This window comes from Charadrius vociferus, unplaced genomic scaffold (assembly GCF_000708025.1).
Source record: "Charadrius vociferus isolate BGI_N301 unplaced genomic scaffold, ASM70802v2 scaffold19, whole genome shotgun sequence".
In the NCBI taxonomy this organism is placed as follows: domain Eukaryota; kingdom Metazoa; phylum Chordata; class Aves; order Charadriiformes; family Charadriidae; genus Charadrius; species Charadrius vociferus.
The window spans coordinates 31,463-48,508 of NW_009650173.1; the positions used below are offsets into that span (position 1 = coordinate 31,463).

General features: G+C 36.5%; 1 protein-coding gene across 1 annotated transcript in view; it reads right to left on the reverse strand.

Moving 5' to 3' along the window:
* The window catches only part of MRVI1 (murine retrovirus integration site 1 homolog), a 38,646-nt gene extending 22,407 nt beyond the window's left edge, over positions 1-16,239 (reverse strand). Inside the window, exons 1-7 of the mRNA XM_009892646.1 lie at positions 16,134-16,239; positions 9,434-9,534; positions 7,144-7,214; positions 1,571-1,744; positions 967-1,044; positions 475-524; positions 9-50 (exon numbers count right to left, since the gene is read on the reverse strand). Coding sequence (XP_009890948.1) covers positions 9-50; positions 475-524; positions 967-1,044; positions 1,571-1,744; positions 7,144-7,214; positions 9,434-9,534; positions 16,134-16,202 — 585 coding nt within the window. The 5' untranslated portion in view covers positions 16,203-16,239. The remainder of the gene's footprint in view (positions 1-8; positions 51-474; positions 525-966; positions 1,045-1,570; positions 1,745-7,143; positions 7,215-9,433; positions 9,535-16,133) is intronic.
* Between the last annotated feature and the right edge of the window lie 807 nt (positions 16,240-17,046).

Consider the following 17,046-nt stretch of genomic DNA (forward strand, 5'->3'; position numbering starts at 1 on the left):
ACACTTACCTCTGCAGTTTGCCTGTCATCCTCTTTCACAGTTCTGTTATTCTAGCAAAAATGGAAGGAAAAAGTTGCCTTACCTTTCACATCTATGCTGCAAATGTTAGATATAGATACTAACGGATAAACTTTGAATCTCTTAACTTTTACACTGCTTGTCACATATATTTATGAAGTAACTTTTGGGGTTATTTTTTCCATAGGTTAGGATTATATTGGAACTTTTTCCATTTTCTACACTTAACAGATCCCCATGATCACCTTCAGTGCTCGTTACCTCATGGATTTTTGTCTTCAGAGTTAACATTTATTAGTCCCTCACTCTGCAGAGAAAACCTATCAATAATGCAATCTTGGTATATAAAATGGTATTCAAAACATCCCATTTTCCTCAGGGACTGTCAGGACAGCATAGTGTAATATAGTGCTGTAATAACCCGGTTACTGTGCAGACTATTCAGCTCTTTCTTACCTGCCCTGGAGATACTGACTCGACACCAGTGGTTGTGCATACATCAGATCCTAGAAAGACATACACATAATTAGGGCATATTCTGACGTTTTGCTCAAAATTTTTACTACTACAGCATTAGCAAACACATACACGTACAGTTCCATGTAATATATTAAGGACAAAATTTAAATATGGAAAATACTATTAAAAAGGAGGAAAAAACCCTATCTAAAATATAGTAAAGGAAAGATCATGAAAGCTTATCAAAAGTCCATTATTGAAAAGAATAACAAAATAGAACATATAACTTAGCAGCATCACAGGAATAAAAAAATAATAATACAAAATACAATTAAAAAGAATATATACTGTGGGCATTCATGGGCTTTGTCATATTTAGGAGGAGATGCTTGAGTCTGCAGATTTTGACTTTTCCTCAAGAGATACCAAACCCCATATTTTTGGTTGCCTTTTACAAGGTAAAGTTTGAGCCTGCATACATCATTTTACCTGATGGAACTGGAAGAGTGAGAGAGTTGCTCCGAGATGCTACTGGTGAAACTTTAGGACTAAGTGTTGGGGAAACTGCTTCATTAAAACAAAGACAAAAACAAAAACAAAAGGTAATTTTACTTTCTAGGCTTGTAGCTTCTGAATTTTTAAAATTCAGCTAAGATTAAAACATGAATCAAATAGTTATCAGTCATGTGTTTGTCCACAACCTGACAAGTTATACTTAACAATTAGGAACTTAGAGAAGGTTTTATCTCATATACCTGCCACAAACTAATACAATTCTGTCAATACACAGAATCCTTATTCTCCTAAGTTTTCTGATACTGTAAGCACTGCAGAAAAGTAGACACAAGAGAAGGATTCACAAGGAATTTAGTAAAAAAAAAGGAAAATTTAATTTCCTCCAGAAAGCAGCAAACCAATTTTAAGATAGAACTTCGTTTTGAATTGGCATTTCAAAGGTAAATGAAAGTCCTACTTCAAATTAGCAAAGTGTATGTATACAGTAGAAATATATGCATTACAGGAGATGCTTGTATGTGCCTTTGCAGATCTTTGGAGAAGAATATAAAGTCTTGTTTTCAGAACCTGCATCTACCTGTTGGCGACTCCGGGAGGCTGCTTCTTGACTTTCTCCCTCTGCGCATTAGAAACCTCTCGCTTACTTTCTTTGCCTCTTCTAGTAATTCAAGGTTCTTCTTTTTGTCTTCCTCTGATATTTTGACATCTGGTAGCTGATCATTTACCAGATCAATCACATGACCACTGTTGTCTAGGTAGAAAGCATCACAATTAGAGCTGTACCTCATATTTCCAGATAGGTTGTGGCATTTCAGAGTAACATGTACAAAACATATATATAAATTTAATTTTGAGCTTGCATTTAATAAATATTCATGTCTGCTCATTTCTAATGTTGCTATATTCTCAAGTTTAGAGCAAGTCCTCAAAAACACAGATAACCCACCAAGATTAAGTCACTTTGATCCAAGATGCTCTGATACGTGAAATGGGCTTTTACAGCTGTGTCCCCAATACAGTTTTTCTAATGTATCAGTAAAAGTGGCATTAGATCCATTTCAACCAGCATTCATGGCGTTTCTGTCTTAGACTTAGTTTTTCCATGGATTTTGTATCTCTGGTTTTTCAAGGCTAAGGCCCCACAAACTCACTGGCAAAGATTCATGCACGCTAGTTTTAACATACAGATGATTCCATGAAATAATCTATATAATAAAGTGCAAAGTTGGGAATTATAAAGATTTTATTCTATGCAGATAGAAGAGCTTTTCCCACAAATGCAGAAGCAACAGTAAAGCTGCACCTGGCAAAGCTACAGGCAGAGGCTGAATGCTACAGCCTGAGAATTATAAAGCTATTTCAAAAAGCAAATAAATCTCTACCATGTGGTAGACCTGCAAGAATTTTCCAAAGGAACTGCAAATCCCATTAGAATATTCAATGGTTAAAGAGGGCGTTGTTAGAGACTGCTTCTCCTCATACCCACTTGTGTTGACATGTTAGATAACGTGACCCGGGAGAATGCATGGACTACAAACTGAAAGCCACTGCCCTACACTTAGACATTTAGATTAATGCATTGTTTTCTAAACAATTTTTAATTACCTGTAGAGAGAACCCTTTAATCCCTGGCTTCCACGTTGGTCAAAACCACTAAATTTGAACACTAATTTCTACAATTCTCCAAGCTATGATTAAGCAAAGAATGTATCCTGTTGTCAGAAAGGCCCTTTCTATGTGCGTTGGCGTGAATGGCTTCTATAAGCATCTAGGCTTGTATGGAGAAACAGTTTCCTGAAAACAACAGGCCAAAGAAAGGGAATACATATGCTGATGAAGTAGTGTGCAACGTTTTCATGGGCTGATAAACTCCACAGACCAGTGAGGTTGTTGGATCTGCAAGAACCGATAAATACATCACCAAGAGTCTGCTCTATCTGTACAAGGCCACTGGCACACACTAGCATCAACAACAGACTGCAAGTCAGACATTTATTCTCAGGTAACTATGAGGAAATTTATGACTCTTTGAGTGAACTAACTATACAAGTGAATAAGTGACTGTGTTGTGTGAAGAGTTATTTGGTGTTAATAACCTGATCACATTAACAACAGCTTAGTGAATAAAATGTGTTCTAAGAAATATCAGTTGTGACTGTCTCTCTCCCCAGCTTGATGCCTCTACTAGAGGGAATTTATCACACTGTTTTGCAATAAGAACAACTTACTAAAGAACAACTTGGGGGAGGGAAGTAATCAAGTAATAAGAGAAAAATATTTTTAATTTGACAAGAGCCATTACAGAGCAACCAGTCTTCAGAGAAGCTAAGGACATAAGCAAGCAGCAAAACCTCAAGTCTTTTTGGTTTGTGGGTGTGGGGTTGTTTGTTTGGAGGTTGTTGTTGGGGTTTTTTTTTGGGGGGGGGGCATGGGGCGGTAGTGTTTGTTTTTTTTCTAATTTCTGCAAATTCAGTTCAATTTCAAGGCTGTCAAGCATGCCTTGAAAGATTGGATATTCTTAACGCAATCTACTTCTAATGAAATACCTTTCTCGTTTTATGCTAAGATTTCTGTGTTGAAAGTTTGAGAGAAGGACATCCCATGACACTTTCCTTGGGCCAGCAAAAGAGGAGAACTGCAAGGCAGGGTAATTTCTATCTTCCTTGAGCAAGTAAATTTTCATCACTATACTCAACATCTTTGCCTTTTTATATTTGCCTTGCCTTCTGCTTCTTCACCACTTCCATTTCCTTTCCCCTTTGCTGCCATTTTATCTTTTCTCATGAATTCCCTTCAGTTTCTCTTGCTGTGTCCCATCCCAGGACCTGCTTACATATAACAAGTGTTCAAAGAATCACCTGTTGATTATTTCAGGCCAACAAGTCTATGATTTTGTATGTATCCATGAAGTTACATTTCTTTCAGGGAAGTCAGACCTGCAACAGGTCACATGTTGTAACAGGTTTGATTAGAAAATGCCTAACTTAGAAAAGCAACATCTTAGAATCATAGAGTAATCCAGGTTGGAAAGGACTATTGAAGGTCATCTAGTCCAACATTCAAAGCAGAATGAGTGGTGAAATCAGACCAGGTTGCTAGTCTTTTAAGACAATCTGGTCTTGAAAAACCTCTAAGGATGGAGAATGCAAAACCCCTCTGGGCAGACTGTTCTAATGCTTGACTCTAGAGCAAGTGAAAAGTTCTTTATACCCACTTAGAGCTTCACCCATTTCAAATTACATCGGTTGCCTCTTGTCCTCCTGCCATGGGCCCGGCTCTGTTACCTGATGATCTTCTCACTAGTATTGAAAGGCTGTATAAGATTTCCCCTAAAGCCATCTCCTCTCCAGGCTAAATTAGGCCAGCTCCTTTAGCCTTCCTTCACAAGGCAAATATTTCAGCCCCTGGACCATCTTTGCGGCCCTCCATTGGACTCACTCCCATTTATCAACACTTGGAGGTTCCAAAACTGGATGCAGTTTTTTAGATGCAGTCTAATAAGTGCTAAATAAAGGGGAATAAACACTTTCCTTGATCTACTGCCAGGGCTTCTAATAGTACGGTCCATGACATTGTTAGCCCTCTGCTGCAAGGGCACACTGCCGGTTCATGTTCAACCTGGTGTCTACCAAGGCCTCCAGGCCTTTTTCAGCAGAGCAGCTTTCCAGCCAGCCAACCCCCAGCCTGTACCTACTGCAAGTGGTTATTCCTTCCCAGATGTAGGACTCTGAATTTATCTTTACTGAATTTCATAAGGTTCCTGTTGGCTCATTCCTCCAGCCTGTCTAGGTCTCTCTGAATTGCAGCACTGCCCCCAGGCATGTATTAATTAATCTCCCCAAGTTGATTTCATCCGCTAATTTGATGAGAGTGTGCTCTGTTCTCCTTCAGGTCATTGCTAAGATAGAAAGCACAACTCATTTTCTTGAGTGGGTTTCAAGACACAGCCAAAGGCCAGCCACAGCAGCTGCAACAGAAAGCAGGCCTGAAGTAAAGCTCTGTCCTCAGCAGAGTGACATCTGGAAAGGTTTGTTTCTTTTAAAGAACCCTCTCCTTTTGCTAGTGTCTAGGAAGCATGTGACCAACCAATCAGTCATTACCCTTAGAGCTAAACTATCCAACCAATATTTTACCTGTCCAGTTGTCCACCCATCCACATCATAAAATCCTAATTTGGATACCATATTTGGGGGCGGAGCAGCTCTCGCTGCTGCATCTCTGAATGTGGAAAGATAATACTTCTGTCATATAAGTCTGATTTCTGTAAGTATAGCTCCATAACTTCATCTAGTTTCCTCAAGTTTAGTTACCTCTACAATCAACTGCTGGCAAGCAGGATAGATTTCAAGTGTTCCAAGTTCCCTTAAGTGGATCTGAGCTGATTTACATGGATCTTATCTCCATATTTGTTTTATAGGACATATAAAGGACATTTCCCTTTGAATGCAAGCAGCCAAGAAACACATTTTACTCACGAATTTAAAGGACCAATCACAAAACTTGAGCAAATGAATCAGAAATCACAAATATTTGAAGCATCCAAACACTCTTTAAAAAAAAAACTCTTTCCACGGGCTTTCTTTCAGCTACTTTTTTATAAGCATAACGATGCAACTGAGTGCCCAGTTATGAAAGTATCAGAATCCCAAACTAGTAAGGATTAATTCTGACTGTTATTGGTATGAATAGTTAGCAGCTTCTCTCTGCATGGCTGAGAAACTAACTCTAATACAACAGTGGAAATACTACTTACATAAAATATTTTACTATCTTATTAAGAAAAAGGCTATATTAAATATATTCTGCTAAATTTAAAAATCTCCAACTCTCTATTTGTGTGAAACTAGCCCAGGATCCCAGGTGTATAAAATTATTATTGTGTATTTGTCATGTCACAAATATTAAATTAATTCCAGCAAACTAACCCTCATAAATCCACAAAAAGGGAAATGGGATGTGTAATAATACATTAAATTCTGTTGGAAAGGGTTCTGGTCTCTTTGTTTTGACCACCAGAAAGGAAAAAAAAAAAAGGTGTATACACCATTAATAGTAGAGAGAGTTTGGGTTACTTGGTTTAAGGCCAGGCTGGATGGGGCTTTGAGCAACCTGGTCTAATGGGAGGTGTCCCTGCCCATGGCAGGGGGGGTGGAACTAGATGATCTTCAAGGTCCCTCCAACCTAAACCATTCTATGAGTCTATGATTTTACAGAAAACTGTTTTTATGCACAGCATAGAGCAGTGATAATTGGCTCAAATTAAATAAATGGCTGGGAGAAAGCAACATTGCTGTAAAGATAAAAATATTTTCAAAATTTTTTTCTAAATGACTGATTGCCTCCCCATTTTAGTAGGAGGTCTCATAAGCATATTCCTTCATCCTTTACATGTGATGTAAGGATGTACTACTATCATACTATCAACTCAGTTCAAGTTTTACTTTACAGGAAATACGAAAATGGAGACAAGTAACAATCCAAATGCAAACATACCAAGACTAAGAACTGATGGGAACTTTGCCACTGTCTTAACAGGATGAGCATTTAACTCAGTCTGTAGTACTCACAAATCTGCATCCACACCATTATTCCCCTTGAACAATAATTTACTCCACAGGTAGCTACCAGAAAACTAATAGAACTAATTAAGTAGTAAGAGACTCGTTAACAAGTGAAGAAATAAAGAAAATCTTCCCCTGGGTAGCTTGTTTTCATTTAAAGTTTAATCTGATATGAGAGCCAAACTAAATAACTTGAGACTTAAGTGCTGCTAAGCTCCTTGCTAAAAAAATTCCAGTTGTTCAAAAGTAACAAAACCAGTATGACTGAACAGTATTTTGCCTACAACAAGAATTTTAAGCACATATATCTCCAGTCTTCTAAAAATATTAAGCTAACACACTAATCTAACAACTTTGTGAAACTAACAATATGCATATTTCCCTGGATCTGTCTGCATACAATCCACTTACAAACATAAACTCATGATCACAATTCAACATGCTAGCAATATTCTCTGTGCATGCATTACAGACAGTATGCACAGGAAAAAAACTGTAATCAATACAGTCAGACTCTATATTTAGGTCTTTATTGCATGTCACACTTTCTGAGAAAACATCCGAGTTTAAATAAATAATCACTTCTTACCAACAGAAGTCAATGAATTTGTTGAATTCCTAGTGGTACGGTTAGAATGTCTCCTATGAGGACTACGAGGCCTAGAGAGAAAAATAAACAAACAAAAATTATGGGAGCATGCCACCAAAAGAAGTTCTACTACTCTATAAAAATTTAGCATTAAAAAGAAAGCACTTATCTTTGATGAAAAAAAAAAGAAAACAAAAAGGTTTTATTGCAATTCCTCCCATCTCCAAACAACTGGAAACAGAGGAAGATTGCAGAAAGAAGGAAAATTACAGAAATTGCTCTCACAAAGGAGTTCTGACATATGGTGGTAACCTCAAATACTATGAACTTTTGATTTCTTAGAAAAACTACATTTCTTTAGTTCATTATCATGACTTAAAACTCATGTAAATATGGTACATTAAAAAAAATAAAATTAGTCCTTGTAAATTGTCAGTGCTACCTGAACTAAGTTTTACAATTGAAATAATTTCTTAGGCTGCCACATTGACACTCCCATAGAGTAATATGGGAACTTTCTAGACTGAAAGCCAGGTGATAGTCTCAAATAACTGCAGAAAATTAAATGCTGACCCAGCAAATAATGCTGCTTTTAAAGGGCTGCATTATAAGTCTGAGTCTTAAATAATCTTGAAGTTTGGAGAAGTACACTTTAAAAATACAAGCAAATTATAGAATAGTTTTATGATCAACACTTTCTGATCAGTTTTTTCCCATATTTTAAGTCTAATGGCAGGTCAATAAATTAAAAATCCCAGGTCAAGAAGTATGCTTTATCAGAAGACTGAAAATAACCTTAATTCAACTCAAAATTGAAGTTTCCAACTTCAAACAGGATTATTATTTCCATTCAACAGCTTACTTTCACATATGCTTAGCCTCAAGGTGGTATTCTTGCCCTGTCTACCTGAACAGATTCAAACATCTGCTTCAAAACTCACCGTACTATTGTATTCGAACTCGACATTTAAGTTCTTCTGTCTAGCTTAGAAACATTATCAACATTATGAATTTTCAACTAATAGCTATGTTATTTCACAAGATCAGGAATGTGGTCCTATCCCAGTTCCCAGGTACTACAGAAGTTTCTTTTGCAGCTTCACCGAAAGAGGAAGAAGGACTGAACAGATGCAAGGGAGGAGGGGAAAGAAGAGAGCTGGAAAAGAAGCCTACACTTGCTGCATCTGTTTTTTAGACAGAAAATAAAGTCCAGTAACTCAATTTTAATGCTTTTAACTCAGGACTTTAAAAGAACTGAGCACGTCTTAATTGGCTTTAGGAGAAAATTTTAAAGATGCTGGCTAAAAATACCATGATATTCTAATATCTCAGAATATTATCCTATGAAACAAAGTTAGCCCGCAATACCAGACTACCAACAATTTTTGTAAGGAATGAAACCATATAGAATAACAGTAACTTCACCAGCATCACCTTAAGTTACATAAAACAGTGATTGTTTTAAGTCAATACCGAGATAATATGCATACAACTGGAAGGTAGATTTATTCTGAAAGATATATGTAATATGCTAAACCTGTCAAAAGAAGATAAGAAGCATTTTTCAGCAGTTCATAAAATTATAAAATGCTAAGTATGAAAAATAAATAAAATACTTTCTAAAGCTATTAGTAAAAATTGCAAAGTATTTTTATGATCATAAGTTTTCCTTGGAAATTTTCTGACCTCACAAATAAGCCTTATTATAGAAACTGTCCTACATTACTAGTCCATCTTTTGCCAAAAACCTTCCTTCTTCATTAAAACATGCTTTAGTAATTTAAGGATCATCCTTGTCAGTCATCCTTGTAGTAGATGTACGATTGTAGCACACACACGTACACCACTATGTGTCTACAAAAGGATTTGACCAAGCAATTTTTTCCTCACCAGGCCATATTTTATTTGCTAGCAAAAGGAAGGACTTCAAAAGTTACAGCTTTTAGTCCAGATTATGCCAGACTTTAATGAACATTTTTGTCTCAGTTTCAAATTTGCTATTCTGAAAGATAAGAAAGTTAATGTAAATTTAAAGCATACTGAGTCAGGTTGGCAGGCTCAGTATTATATGAAACTCTACTCTTTTAGTATCAGTTACATCCCTGTCCCCCCCCACTTCCCTGCATCCAAATGCAAAAGCTATACGATCAAATTACAAATAGAGATATAGCAATAGAGATATAGCAATAATATTTTAATACAATATACATTTCAAAGCAATATTTTAGAAACACAGTTCCTGGAATTACTGGACAATTTATACATAGATTGATAATGTATTATATAGTACCTGTTAACCAGATTTTTATCAATTTCTACATCTGGCGTAACAGCATTCTCTGGAAGAACAATAGAAGGTGTACTGCATGTTGTCCCTTCAACAGTAGTGTCCTGAATGGTTTGTGACAAATATAAAAATGTAGTTAAACAGAAATTTAAAACACTGAATATTGATGCTCTATGTGGAAAATAACGTGTATTGCTCAATTTAGCTAAAAGAGAAAATGACCGAACTAAGTGTGAATTAGCTTTTATTTGAGAAAACAAACGTGAATTAGAGGTCCATACTTAAATTGCTAAAAGGACATGATCGAGACCTGGAACATCTGTTTTCTTTACAAATTTTTAATGCACACAAGCTAAATTCAATAAGCATGGAACTAATGAGAAATCTTTAAAATGGTAGACAAAATGATTTTTCACACCATTCCAGCAAACCATTCCTTTACTGAAGTACAAGTACAACACTTAGTGAACTTATGAGCTGAATGCAAGAGTGAAAAGCATCTATGTATAGCAGAGCTTAACTAGGCACACAAAATCTCCAAATGGTACTAGTGTACAACAAAAGCTTGAATAAATGCAGTATTAAGTGTACACACGCTATCCAAAACCCCAGAAAATAATTATAACGTTATTTTGTTAGTGTTCTATTTGGTTTTCCCTCCCATTAATTGGATTTTATTTTAAAATATAACTGCAATGTTTAATAAAACACAATACAATTTTTAGGTGACGAAATAAACTGGCACCTAATACCAGTGTATGCTTGCCTTCTTAACTTGTCCTGAGAACTTAATCCCACACCTTGTACCACAATGATGCCAATCAGCTGTAGAGAAGGAATCTGTTTCCTGTGAGATATCCCAAATGGAGATGCATCAAGTTGGAATAAAGAACTGTGGATTTCTCATATGTAGTCAAAAAATGATTACTTCTACCCCATGTGCTACATTCAGATTCACAATAAATAAATAAATAAATAAACCTCTGTACTGTTGAAAGGCTACACAAACAGTCTGGTGTTTTCAGTCAGTCAAGAAGTTGAAAAAAGTGATTCACAAAATCACACGGAGTGGGGAAAGCGTAGGCATCTGTTAGAAGTTGCAGTTTTTATTTTCGAGTACAATCATGAGATAAATAGAACATATCATATTTCTAGCTAGAGGGAAAGCTTCCCAAAAGTGGCAGGGGACTGTCATCAGTCAACTTCTAAAATTTAAAGAATAATTTTTTAATTCTCAATTCCTAATTGCTTCTGCTAGGCACTGGTATGTACAAGTATTTTATTTTATTTAGTTATTTGGAGTCTACAATTTTTTGTGAAACTACATCTCGAAGTTTCATAAGAAATTTCTACTTCAGTTGTCAGAGGAGAGGAGAGGAGAGGAGAGGAGAGGAGAGGAGAGGAGAGGAGAGAAGAGAAGAGAAGAGAAGAGAAGAGAAGAGAAGAGAAGAGAAGAGAAGAGAGAGATTTTCAGTTGGAAGTGACCTACAATGATCCTCTAGTCCAACTGCCTGACCAGTTCAGGGCTGACCAAAAGTTGAAGCATGTTATTAAGGACATTGTCCAAAAGCCTCCTGAACACTGACAGGCCTGGGTCACTGACCACCCCTCTAGGAAGCAACGCTTTGCAATTTGCTATCCATGACACAAAGCCAATTACATTCAACTATTATAAACATAATTTTGCTTTTACTGAAATAGCATTTGCCGTCAATTTTGCCTACTCCTTTTAAAAATGTTTACCTTCTAAAGGTTGACACAAGTGTAATGAGTTCAGAATAACATTTATTTTAGTAAAATTCATTAAATAAGCAGGCAATAAAATACTGTTATAAAAGCACTAATATAGATATTTACAGAATGAAGCATTTAATAGCTCACAGTTTAACAAGTCAACATTTTAGAACAGAGAAAATTAAATTATTTCAATTATTTGAAATTAAGGCTGTCAATGAATAATTGTTAGAGTCACCTACCGTCATGTGGAGAAATTAGTGTCATCATAAGGTTTGTTACAATAAACAAGTAGCCAAGAGTATAAATTGAAATGGAATTATATACATCCAGAAAGCTAGCAGTTACATGACGGCTAATATCTTATCAGATACAATACAACTCCTTTCAGTGGCTGCATTTTACTCTTGTGGAAATAATGTATTTTCTGATTAATTCAAAGAACTCTAGAAACAATTTGAAAGTGGTATAATATTAAAGTATATAGCATAACCCTTCTTCCTCACAAAGGCAATAAAATATGCTTTGGTTTGGATATCTGAGTTAGGATTCTTGATTCTGTTGTATACAGCAATTTTTAACTGAAATAAATACATTCCATGGAGCTCTACATGTCCATACTCATAATTCTCATATGATGTTTCTCAGCAAGTTCATATTGTCAGTCACAGAGAGCAGGATAGGAAACATGCCGAGAAAATAATACAAAGATTTAAGTTTAAGAAAAAGATCTTTGTAATATTGGAAACGTTAGAATGTAAAAGCATGATACATTGTGTGATGCAAGTGCACAACTGACATTGTATGATAATAGTTTGAAAGCAATTTTTAGTAGTATTCTTGAAAATGTTAGAAAGTGTTTTTTCTAACAGTCAATGATAAAAATTCGTGTGACTGCCCTGCCCTGCTCGTGGGGCAAAGCAGCTGAGTACCTATGTACATTGTTTATACTAATCTCATGATTGCCAAAGAGGCTTTTGAATGACATAACATCAGCCTTAAAGTCACCCAATTCCGTTTTAGGACTCTAGAACCAGCTCATTAAAAAGAAAAAAAAGAAAAGAAAGACAAAAAGGCTGTAGCCAAGGCTAGTTCAGGTCAGGTAGAATACATTAATCATGGTCAGCAGCTATAGCGGTTTGAGTTTGTATATGAGTTCTACAGAGGTGAAAACTCCTGCCTCCTAGTGTGGTACATTTGTGTAAGAGAGGGGCTGGAAGAGCTGGAGTACGAAGCCCTTCAGCCAGCCAGCTGCCCTGAATCAAAAGAAATCTTTATACTCTGAAGAGTACTCAGGTGGCTATATGCATATCATGGAAGAGAAGCATTAACAGGAAGCTTAAGCTGTCTCACAGTAGTACATATGCACAAAGACGATACAGAAGTTTTCCATCACCCTCCCCTTGCCTGCCTGTAACTGCCCTCTCCACGTCAGCTTGCAGACAAGTCTGCTCTTCAGCTATTCCCAACAGCTGCCTCATCTCCTAGTACCAGTGACTGCCTGCTACCAAGTCTTTGCTTCCTTTTTGTCCTAAGCCCTCCTGCCATAAAAATGTAGGCTGAAACTGACTCCACCTCTATGGCTCAAGTGGGACCTGACCCACATGCTTCACACGGATGATCATGTGCCGTCTGGTCTCGCGGGGAGGCTTGCACAGGGCTGAGAGGATGGCACACGCAGTTTGGTCCATAACAGAAGATCCAAGAGGCTCAGTGATACTCAGGGTGGATAGGATACGCAGAGATTCTGGCTGTTAAGCTCTACCAAGCCCTCACTAAGCGTACAGAAAATGCAGTTTTAAAAGTTTTATAATCCAGACAAATTTGGATGGATTTGAACAGCAACGGGGGGGAGGAGGAGGTAGCTAAATGAGCTACCCTGCCAGGACAGTCAGATGATAAAGCTTTACTTTATACAACCTGAATTCTTTAAAGCATTGGGAAAAAAAATAATCCTCTGCCACCTGGCCGTATTCTTAGAAATTAATTAAAGGTCTGGACTGAATTTCAGAACAGATTTGGCCTGAAACAGACACTTATGTGAAAGGCCTCAGAAAAGTTATGCCTCTCAGAGAGCAGTCTTTTGAGTGAGATGGGATTTTAAGTAAGCTTAATTTTAGATGTTTAAATGAAGTGCTGAGCTCAGAGTTTAGCAAGTAAGGTAATGAAATTCAATTGTAACTGCACCTAGTTGAAACAGCCAGGAGAACAGACACATGGGACACCTCTTTCAGAACAAAACAGATAACGTGCAGTGATTTGATAAAGGTACAATACAAATTTAAATAGGAATAATGAAAAAAAAAAAACGAATTGCAGAAGCTTGAATGATGGAGTAATCAGTGGATGAGAAATATTATGAACATCTGAGACAGACTTTTCCTCAAGAGTCACGAGAGCCAGTAAAATTGTGTTCAGGATACCGAGAGAGGAGAAAACTGGAAATAGAAATAGGGATTTTTGATTTAAAAAGAGAGAAAGATGACAGCTCACAACCAATCCTGAAAGTGTAGGGAGGTTTACAGGCCACTATAAATCTCAATATAACCGGTAAGGATGTAATTTTCTTTGTTGCAGGTAAACATTACATGTCTAGAAATTACATTTTTGATACTAAAAACCTGAAATCAGTTTTTAAGGGTATCAGTGAAAGCATATTATAATATTATATTATTCTATATGAAATACATCTAATTAAATTTAAATATGGAAATGACTAAAAATGACATCTGACTGAAGTTCTATGATTTATGGTGGGAAAAGTAGTTCTGTATAAAACGCTTCCAAAATGTTCAATACTTACTGTAACAGGACAGCAGACAAACTAAGAATTCAACTACATACTCTTAATTCAGACAACATTTCAAACAAGGGGCTGAAGTTCTTTGAATTAGGCTAACTGCCCTCACACCTGTGTTAATGGGAATTTCACATCTATTTCCCTCAGAAACACTGAGCTAATGAATACTTTGATGAACGTTGTTCAGAGTTAGTTAGAATGGTGAACATACGCTGCTGTAAGAAATACTGAAATGGGAAACCATATTTGTTTTCTCAAAATGAATTTGGGAAATATAATCCAGGTCTTCCCATCATGTAAAAGATACTTCTTTTTTGAGTAAGCAAGAAACTGCATGTGACGTAAGGTTCCTTTTCTTTTTCTTAGAATGGTTTTGTGAATGTGTGTGCATTTATGTATGCAGGGAAAACGTGGGGAAGCATCTCCTGAAACAGAATGAGGAAATTATTAGACACCAGACAGCACCCCAGATAAGATGAGATTCCAGGCTTGGAAAGTTTTGTTCAATGGCAGAAAACAAGTCCACCAGTTGTTAGTTTCTTCTGATGCCTTCTCCTCGCTTGCAAGTCCTTATCTTACAACAATACGTTATTTTACTTATTACACAGTCATGCTGTAGAAATTGGACTGCAGCAAGACCCAAAAGTGATAACAGGTAAGAACGAGATCAAATTCTCACAACATTGGCTAGTTGCAATCCTTAACTTAAGCAGGCTCATGAGCAGTGTGTTCGTTAAAACCCTCCCACTGTTACTTTGTGCCTAAAACCAACAATTTATCTAAAATGAAGCATTTTGCATAGTTAACTGATTCACGAACTATCCCATTATCCTACTTCATTTAAGACCTACCTCTAAAAGGCCTGTATCATGTATTAAAATATTATTTTTAACTTTTTCTTTAGATTAGGTGGGTTTGGAATGGAATTTTTTGAATTCTTCATTTCTCCCCTTTGACAAGCATGCTCAGGATTAGATTCATTGATGTCTGCTAGTTTTTCATACTTTTTCTCTTTGGGTATGTTTTACCCAGCAAGTCTTTTGTATTAAAATACTATTCACATGGGTGAGTTAAAAAAAAAATAATCTTCTCTTCTTAACCTAATGTATGTTCTCAGCTATCAGTCCGATGAACTTGCATCCATCTGGGGTGTTTGTCTTAAGCCAGGAAACTAACACTCAGCACAATGTGCAATTTAGATGGAATGCATGACAAATCAGTGTAGGGCTCAATGCTGACAGTATTTTCCAACAATGTTAAAGTAGCGGATGTTTTCACCTAAACTGTAGAATACAGTGTCCTCAAACTCAGTGACAGTGATACATTTTTAACTGAGGATGTGCCAGATTATAAATCTGCTTTCTTTACACCAGTTTGCATAAAACAGGATGATCTGGATAACCTGTGATTTTGTAATCACATTAAGGTACTTAAGCTAAACTAACAACTCAACACCCCCCTCACCCCCTCTCCCCCACTTTATAAGAACATAAAATTACTTTTTCTTGGTGGTATAAATTATTCAAAAGGGAGAATTATCATCTCTTATTGATTTTTTAAATTTGTCTGCAAATAAAACATGTAAAAACATGTAGATGCCAGAAATCTGAGTAGCAAAAAGATGAATATGTCTGGGGAGCACCCACCTACTCTCTGTATAGTTCCAGTATATGTTCAGCTACTACTGTGGCAATTAAAGCCCTGAGAAAGACTACAAACCAAAAAACAGATTTCCATCTTTCATACACCCATGAATTGCATAGCATCTACTATATCTGTAAAGGCAACACTAGATGTTTCAAGATTACTCTGAAGTACAAGCCTAAGTTCTTTTCTCAAAGGTTAAAGCTTTCTGTAATAACATCACAAAGGACATTTTTGGACAGCTTTGATAAAAATAGTTCAAAACAGACAGACACACAAGCCTCCAGATCAAACTGATAAACAAGTGCTTGAGCAACTTCAGCTCTTATTCCTTAGTCTATAAAATATCTGAAGAATCCTAAGAATATCAACTGAAAGAACATTCATAGCTTCATCAATTAATCAAAAACCACTAATACATAATAACGTCTAGATGTTATTTTATAAACTCCTAAATATACACAAACAGGTTTCAGCCTCAGGTTTCTAACAAATGTCAGAAAACAGTTTTGTAAGAGTGCTTACTTTGGCCGGAGGAGAACTGTTGTGTTGTGCCTCTTTTGATTGTCCCTTGTCTTCAGGTAAGGTTGGCATGGTGGACAGTGTGAAGCACGAGGAACTGCAATGTGGACTAACAGGACCATGCACTGCTGAGAATATCTGTTTCAAGTTAGCCTGAAGGCATAAGCGGTGAGAGGCCTTGTGATCTGCAGGCTGTGTTAGATGCCAAAAACACAAGTCAAATCCACTTAAAACTCTATGCTTTAACACTGAGATCACTTTAAAATAACAAACAGTATTAAGGTTTAAAATTAAAAATGCTATCTTGTGTTTTATTAACTAAAGCTTTCAAGATCAAGTATAACTTAGTAAATGCATTCAAAATGAACAACCTTCCATTCTTGTTGCTCTTTCCACCACTCCTCCCATTTTACAGATTTTTTTTTTTTGTTACTATGACTGTTTTGGCTGTGACCAAACTACTCTCTCTAAAAATCCTCTAAGCAGGAAACAGCATTCTGGATATCCGTAATGTGCCTTTTAGTAACTAACAAAGTCCTAATGCTACAGAGCCTGATCTCAGATCCCAAAGAAAGGAATAAAACTGGAAACCCAGATGGTAGCACTCTTCCTTTGAGCAAAAGCAAGGTCTAGGTGAATTGTGCAAAGACTCGCTGTCCATCTGCACAAGACAACACTGTGCAAGACACTTCTGAATCAAAGTAGCAGTAATGCCCAAATGGAAAAAAAAAATAAAAATCCCTGCCTATTAGCTGAGAAAATTCTTGTTATTAGTATCAACTGGAGCAACTGCCTTCACAACAATATTGTTAGCATTAAAGCCTGTACAGTAGTCTGAAGATGAGAAATATCAAGTACCAATCCTTATAGCGACAGTGTATGTATTACAAGACTTAGTATGACACCTACCGGATAG